The following is an 8,399-nucleotide window of genomic DNA, read 5'->3' as shown; positions in this document are numbered from 1 at the left end:
CAGCATCTTTAAATTCACAAACACCGGTGACTTGGCCTAAAACAGAGCATGTTGCAGCCTGTCATTGATCTTGTTCACTCTGCATTCCAACACGATGCAATAAATTACCACTGCAGAGAAAAGGATGGAAGAGGCTTAATTGCTACTGCTGCCTGTGTAGCTGAAACCAATTCCTTGCCTAAGTAAAACCGTGTATGTCTGGAAGGTGAAGGAGGGCGTGGGATGATTACGCTGTTTGGTCTACCTGCAGGACAGCTGCTCGGGCCGTTTCTTCATCAGATTGTTCCATTTCCCCGCCAACCGGGTTGTTCCTTTCCTCATACAGTTTCTGGCTAGAAACTTCTAGAGGCATCCCATACTCTTCGTCATCTTCAACAATGGACAGCTCGATGTTGTTGTTCGTCATGGCTTTCCTTTCCATTCTGCCTTCATTCTCTACAGAATCGACAACTGCTTTGCCCTCCTCGGTCAGCGAGGCGGTAGGTGTCATATCGGAGTGCATGTCAGCAAAGGACATTTCATCCTCATTCTCAGCTTGGTCATTGCTTGCAGTTTCTGATGGTCTGTCCTCAGCTTCTGCCGGGCTTTCTCCTTCACGGCTTTTCTTCACGTTGAATGTGAGGGGAGATACCTTGAAAGCAGAACTCTTTGAAGAAGAGGGTTTCTGGTGATGTACAGTAAGCGATTTCTTGATCTTTTCCCTCCGTTCAGGTGACACAATCTTTGTGCTGAACTTGTTCATCTTCTTCTCGATGTTTTGGCGAGAAAATGCTTTCTTGAGGCTGTCTACCTTCTTGAGGCTGGATCTTTTGAGTTTCTCAGCTCTTGTTTCTTCTGTTTTCTCCTCTGCACTGTCACCTTCATCTACCTCATGAAACATTTCGTCATCTGAACCCAATTCCACTGTGTGCAAGGTTTCTTCCAGTGTTTTGTTTTCCTCCAAGGGCTCCTCTTTTCCTTCTGTAATGCTGGGAATAGGCTCTTTCGCAAAAACACTGGCAGGGATCTCATTTTCCTCCTGAAAGAGTTGACAATATTTGAGTTTCAGCATTCACAGGACACAAATTTAATAAACAAAGCACAACCCTGAACAATTACATTTTCTACTCACCATGATAAGATGAAGAATACTGAACATTTCTTGTTGTTTCAGTATATTTAACCAGTAACAAGTCACTCAAAGCCCACTGAACCATTATAAGGTAAAGTTTAAGACTAATGAGCTGTCACTAGTAAGATTTCTCTTTCAGAGTGACTTGGAATATATGCAGAATGGAAATCCCATTCTTTGTCATTTAAATTACATACTCTTTAAAAAGAATTTAGCTGTAAAGTTGTGCACCTGCCCCTGGGGAGAAGGGAGGGTACAGTGGCTAAGGAGGTGGTACTGCAGACCCCTGTGTAGACCTACAGAAGTCTCATAACCCCACAGAACTTAAGTTTCTCCAGCCAAAGACTGAGAATAGCTCTCTAGGGACGTTGATTGCATCTGGGAAGTATCTTAGATGGCAAATCCAGTTAGCACTTTTACCATATTTCAGAAAAATGTATGTTGCTGTTAAAAATGGACCATTGACACAGAAACCATGCAGTCCATGATGTTTAGAGCATATCCTATTTTACAGCTATTTACAGAAAAGAAAAAGCTAGTAAATATTAAAATATGGGCAGGATAACTCTTTGAAACATAATAAATGGTATGTAAAAATAAACAGACATTATACCATATTAAAAACATTAGTAGTCACTTCTAGCTAACAGGAAAACTATTGCTTTTAAGAACAAATCCAAGAAAGGACATGGAAAGAAAGAAGGTATCTGAAAACAAAACAGACTGAGCAAGGGCAGAAGCGGCAACTCGTAATGAGGGATGTCTGTGACTACTGAGCCCAGAACCTTTGCAACCCTGAGCAGTTCAGGGGTAGCACAATGAACACTCTGCTCTGCGGTAGGTTTTGCAAGCATCTGCCCATGCAAAGCAAACGAGGCTCCTTGCACTGTTGAGCCTTATATCCACATAGCCTCTATGCATTACCTTTTTTAATCACTTTCAGACAGAGTATATGCAGTAGACACATGGATTGGAAGGATTTTCTGCCCCCCACTCCCTCCATATTTATCTTTAGATACAAAAAGCAGTAAATGCTGAGTGAAATGGTTGTAATAGTCTCAGATCTGTCCCTAGTGGGCCTGAGTGTACAGTTAAGGGGGAAAAAAGGCCACACATACACTTCCAAGCTCATGCTCATTATCTCAGGGCTGAGAATACAGTTGTGATCACTGCAAAGAATAGAGTACCTTGGGTTAAATTTGCTGTCAAGGCTGGATGAAGATGTTGTACCTGGTTGTTGTTAACAACAAAGTGGTCCTGACTGCCTTGTAGCGCTTCTGGAACTCAATATGCACATAGACAGACAATCGTTTTATACCATATATACACAGTATAAAATCATATATACAGTGATTCAAGTGTGTTGATTAATATTCCTCAAGGATATAAAAATGAAAAGTATGAAAAAAATGGATGGTGATTTGTATATGCTTTACTTCTACTGTTTCTTCACTCCCTTCTTAGCCAGTGGCTTCAGTTGGATATACTGGCACAGACAAAGCTTTACAAACCCTTTGCTTCCAGTGGAACATCTAATAAAGCCTGTGCTCTTCTCCCCACACCTATGTTTTTGCAACTATTGGCAATAGTGACCCAGATAACAAAACAAAGGAAACCTGCACCAGCTTTAAGTGAAACCAGCTGTAACTGCAGTACAAATATTTATATTTTCTCCCCACTGCAGTTAACAAAATGTGGATTACATGAGTGTGCGCAGTGTTGAATTATTCCCCAGAGCACGAGAACTCAGTATGAAGCATAATTTACATGTCTAGTGCATTCTTTCCAAGCCTAAGTAATCACACACAGTTTTAGACATCTGAACATTCAGGTGTAAGTGCCTGAATGGCATAGAAAACTCTGGTTTAAATGAGTAAGAATGGGTTGTAGCTTTTATAGCATTTTATCTAGGAAAGTGCTGTCATATGAATTCGATCACAGTTCAGTCTGAGCCAGGGGTGGACCTGGGCAGCCCTTCTCAAGGTCAGTTTAGTTCTGCCTACAGCATTCACATTAGACTGAAATACTGCATGCATTCTCTAGGAGAATATGGATGTAGATTTGATTTCAATTTTTATCAAGTTCCTGAATGAATAGAAGGGATACTGACAAACTATTCATATTTATAAAGGAAAAGAAACCCAACCAGAAATACAGTACACAATAATGAGCTAATGATTCAATTAAAAGCAGATCCTGGGCAGTCTTTGGCTATTAGACAATACTGACATTCAAGAAATCACCTTTCTAAGCTTCCTATATGGCCCTGGAAAACATCAACCTCTGGGTATTTTGTTAGTCTGCTTGTAAAATGTGAATGACATGTTTTCTTATGTCATATTTCTACAAGACTTTAAGATCACAGGAACTATTAAAATGCAACTGAAAATAAACTAAGCAAAATGCTTTCAAAATACAAGGGTGGTGTAGCAGGGATGCTCTGTGGTGGAACAGACATTTCTATTTCAAACACAGTTACTGATAACATGTTGTAAATGGGCTATTGATAACTTTTTGGTCTAACAAGTTTATATGACAGCTGTGTTTTGTTTTGAGACATTTTTCAAGCAGTCTGGTATTTCATTTAGGAAGACTAGAACAATACACTGAAAAATGCCAGCTGTTACAAACTGCATAACTATTTTCCATGCCAAAAAAAAAAAGTAGAACTTTGATCTTTTCTTCTTGATCTAATCTAAAATTCTAAGAAAGCAACATATCTTTGTATTTTCCACATCTGAGTTCAAAAACAGGCCTTGCATTTTTTATTTTTAGCTTTTTCAGATGGGCTTGCGTATAGGTAGCTAGCTTCTCTGAATTTTATTTTTCCATGTAGGAGATGAATAGACTAGTGGAAGTTCTATGCATAAAACAACTGCTGCTAGTGCTACTAATATTTGCATAGTAAAATCAGTGCCTTCCTTGTGGCTTTGATCAGCCATTCTTGGGAACTTCCTATAGGCCACAATCTCAACCCTATCTTCTACCAGACAAGAATAAGATCCATAACAGTGTACTAGAAAACTGGAAGGCCTGAGTGAACAAGTAGTTAATTTATTCAAAGAGTGCTCAAACTCTGATGCAGCATGAGGGAAATCAGTGTGCTTTGGTTTGGAATTTTGTTGATTTGTTGTAGGAGGCCATGACCTTCAAAAAGGGTACATGGCATCTTCCCAGCCCAGGCTCCTCTGTACTTTGTAGATGCTGCTATGCGCCTAAATGATTACTAGTCTAAAACCTGTTTTGCCACACAAAATAGGTCAAAACATGACCAATCTTTCTAAAACCAGCCAAAGCTCCACCTACTTTCCTTTGAACAAATACATGCTCTTCAGACCTGGATGTCACCAGAGGGATGGAGGAGGGCAGACAGGAAGAAACTGCCACATGCCCATTTGCACATCCCGTGCAGGCTGAGGTGTTGGCTGCACTATCCCCCTGACCTCCCACAGCACAGCTGGGTCAAATCCAAAGAGCCATATGAGGTAATTTTGTCATTAATCAATATAAGAATGTTCTCTCTGCAAGGCTCCAGTGGGAAATATAGTAGTCAGGTAATAGCATTCTCAGCTTGTAATTCTTCTGCTTCCCTCATTTGTTCAGTTTTGAGTTTGAGGTTGCTTTTTCAAAAGATTATTGCAGTGACCCAAACAACAAGATACAGTCTAATGGATAATTTCCTGTGCCCTCCTCTTGCTTCATTTTAGGATCAAGGATTTACCAACAGCATAACTGAAAGGAACTTGAATATTAGTGTGCTTGAACTCAAGCTGCAATTTTGACTTATTTTAGCTGTCCTATTTGCATGACATTTAACCAGTAAACATGACATTTAATTGAAAAATTAAACATGAGCCTTTTTTTGTCTTGCATTTTGCTCTTGCAGCTAAAAAAAGCGAACAAAACCCCCACCAAACCAGGACCAAAAAGCTGGTCATGTGGCGAGAACAAAATAGAGAGGAACAATGCCAAAGCTTAACAAGGATTTTTAAAACAGTCACTTCAGTGTTTTGCTAAATTGCTGTGTCATTTGTAGTAACTTTTGCACCCTCAAAAGCTTGGAATGGAGTTCCCTTAAAATAAGTCACCAATTAAATACAGGTAGACTGTCTAGGGAGAGAAAACTAAGAGCATTTAAATGGAAAATAGGTAAATAGGTGAACTTTTCTAAACAATTCATCCTCAGCATGTATGCTGAGGGAATGCTGATGCTGTTGTGGCAGCATGGCTTCATAAAACGCAGAGCTGGAGCTCAGTCTTGTGTTTTGGCTGCACTCAGTGCTTCCATCAAGTATTAGGAAGTTTAGGGGATATGGTAAATGCAGAACTGAATCACAAATGTGTATTTTTACTTTCATACTGAGCTGTCTTCCTAAGCTGGAGAAGCAGATCCTAATGAGAAACATGCTGTGTGAAATTTGGGATTTTTTTTTTTCCAGTGGAAAAGAAGAATCCCCCAGCTGAAGAGAAGTCTCATACATCCAGATTTCCCTTTTGTTCTTACAGAAATCTGGCATCAATATGGCTTCATTGCTGTGACTTCTCCTTCCTGCAATTGTTTTTCCATGGATTCCTGCTCAGGGCAGGACAGAAACCCAGCCAGCCTTCTGCTTTTTCCTCTGTACAATCATCCTAGCAAGGCGGTGGCCCCACTGACTACTCCTCCAGCTTGAAAGGAAGTCCTGCAGGGAGATTTCAAGGAGGTTGGCATGCAGGTAAGATGCTTGCCCAGGTCAGCAGCAGGTGTTGTGGGCACAGCCTGGCAAGCACCAACCACCCCTCTGAGTGCAGCCACTTCCCAGCGGAAAATCCCAGCTCCTCCCAGTCTCCACTGGACCAAGCCCTGGGCACTGCCCGGCCCAGCCACCCTCCCATGCCCCAGGGAGCTCTTGCTGGCCACACTGGCTTTCCAGACAGCCATGCTGCCAGTTAGCAGCAGGCCACTGCCAGGAGCAATTCCCAGCTGAATTTCTTTTTAACTGATTTTAACTGCAATGTTTCTTTTTAAGGCTTGTGTTCCTGACCTGCATTGGCTTGGGATTGGTTACATTAAGCTTGGCAACATATTTTCCACTGGGAGATGGGAATGGAGTCACCTAAATCCTTGTAAAAGTACTGAAGAACGGACCTGCTGTCCAAAGGTACCAGCCCAGTGACAGGCAGTGGAGAAAGAGGTAGATTTTCTTTAGCCGTTGTACTGGGACACAGACCTGTTTGCTTTGGGTTTGTGCACTATTAGGAGCCAGTATTAATGAAAGGTTCAGAGATTAAATTGGCCTTAGCTTTGCAATACCGTTTAGGGTCAGGAAATGAGCAACAACAGCCCTCCCCTGCCAGGACACTGCTTTATCCCTCAACGCCTTCTTGTGAGTTTTACTGTTGCTTTCAGCCAGTGCCTGCAAATCGCTGCCACTGGGGGTCCCTACCCAAGATAACATCAACCATCCTGCTCACACAGAGCTCTGTCTTTCCTCTCTGCCTTATGTCATCTTAAAATGCTAAATATTGAGTTCTGTGGCATAAGATGTTTGCTGCAACAGCAATGCCTTAATTCTCACAGTCAGAGATACCAGAATTGTTACAAGATTACCTTCCCTCAGGCCTCGCTGATTCACCCACCCCACGGGAAGTGTTCAAGGTCTAGGTCTGAACCTGGAGGCAGGAGCCAGTTATTAGCTAACAGGGCCTGGGTGATGGCAGTGTTTTGACATACAGTAATGGGTCTTAAATTACTTGCAGAACTGCAGAGAACATGTGCCTTTTAATTTACCCAGTCTCTGGAATAATTTCCACATTCCTTCTGGGGTGGAAACATGCCGCAGCTCCTCCTCTTCTGGCCTGACAAGCCTGGACTGTAATTTGGGAGAACAATAAGCAGAAAGGTGGGGGCTTCCTTTCTAGGGGAATTGCCTGTGCACTAACCAGGCCTGCCAGCTTTTAAAAAAAAAAAAAAATCAAGCACTGCTCTGCTGTTTTGGGATGGTTTAAGTAGGAAAAACCCAACAGCCGAAAGGGCAGTTAGTGACTGATAGATGTAACACCCAGCTGACACGTTTAGCATGACACACTGGTGATGAGGCTGCACTGTGGCTGCTCCAGCTCCACGTTCTCTCTCCTTCCCTCCTTCTGTGATTTGTGGAGGTCTGTCTTTGTTTTTTTTTAAATATGTGAAAGTCACGTCCTGTGTTTAGTTAAAGCTCACGGCATGTTCTATCCAGACCATTGCTTAAAAAGGGGAAAATATGCAAACTGCTGCTATCACGGGATGGACTCCCAGGAAGATGAGTTTTTAAGCTGCATTTTTAGCTCAGCCCTGAATGGACCAGATGAGTGGAGCCAAGCAGGACGTGAGGCAACTGGGATCAGTGCACTGCCCCTCTCCTGCTTCCTAGGTCAGCTACAATGGCAGCTTTTAGGGGCATTTTTACGATAAGTTAGCAAAATGGGCTCTTTCCTCAACTTTGCCAAGAGCTTACAAACCAAACCAAACCAAATAAAAAAACATTCTTCAAGTTTGCATAACTCCCCCCCCAAACCACACCACAAAACAACCATTTCACCTGGTATGCTGAATTAGTAAGAGATATCTCTCTTCCCTCATTTGCTGAGAATAAAAGGCAGCTGTTTCCCCTGGTTTGATAAAGTTAGCCAAACAAGGTCTCTTTCCTCAGGGTCACTAGGAGTGAGTAAAAGCTCTTCCTCCAACATTGTCAAAAGTTAGAGAGGGCCCTTTTCCTTTCAGCAGCTTCCCCAAAGTTTGCTAAAAGTTTGCAAAACCCCCCAAACCTAGCTTTTTTTCCTCAAATTTGGAAGAGCAAAAAAGGCACATGCTTTCCCCACATTTGCTGAGTAAAGGTGGGTGTTTCTCCTGAATTCGCAAAGAATACAAGAGGGCTCTTTCCCCAAGTTTAAGAGTTAGCAAAATACTGCTCTTTCCTCAAGTTTGCTAAGATGAAATGAAGGTTTTCCTCCCAAGTTTGCCAAATTAGCAAAAAGTAAGCTCTTTTTTACCCAAGCTACCGAGAGTTAGTAAACAAGTTAGGTCTTTCCCGAAGTCCGCTAGGAGTTAGCGGGAAGGGGCTGAAGTTCCCAGAAGTTGGGCGCAGGCTCTGCGGGGCTCACCTGGAAGATGAGCACCTTGAAGCGATCCCGGCGCAGCAGCTGCGCATGATGCTGCTCGAGGCGCCGCACCTGGTCGCACTGTCCCCCCCAGCCGCTCCCGCACCACGCGCGTGTTCGCGCACACCTTCCGCGACTTCTCCAGCAGCTTCTCCACCGCCGCGCCCGT

General features: G+C 42.7%; 1 protein-coding gene across 1 annotated transcript; it reads right to left on the bottom strand.

Annotated features, from left to right (window-relative positions):
* Positions 1-226: 226 nt before the first annotated feature.
* Positions 227-8,396, bottom strand: SDPR (serum deprivation response; the record flags this gene model as incomplete). The annotated part of the gene is given in 3 exon segments (XM_009077747.1): positions 227-1,018; positions 8,234-8,320; positions 8,322-8,396. Coding segments are annotated over 3 exon segments (954 nt in total), but the record flags the coding sequence as incomplete, so codon positions are not given.
* Positions 8,397-8,399: the final 3 nt, after the last annotated feature.

Source organism: Acanthisitta chloris, unplaced genomic scaffold, assembly GCF_000695815.1.
Source record: "Acanthisitta chloris isolate BGI_N310 unplaced genomic scaffold, ASM69581v1 scaffold44966, whole genome shotgun sequence".
NCBI lineage: Eukaryota > Metazoa > Chordata > Aves > Passeriformes > Acanthisittidae > Acanthisitta > Acanthisitta chloris.
The sequence above is the reverse complement of the archived record's forward strand: the minus strand, read 5'-3'. Positions and strand labels throughout refer to the sequence as shown.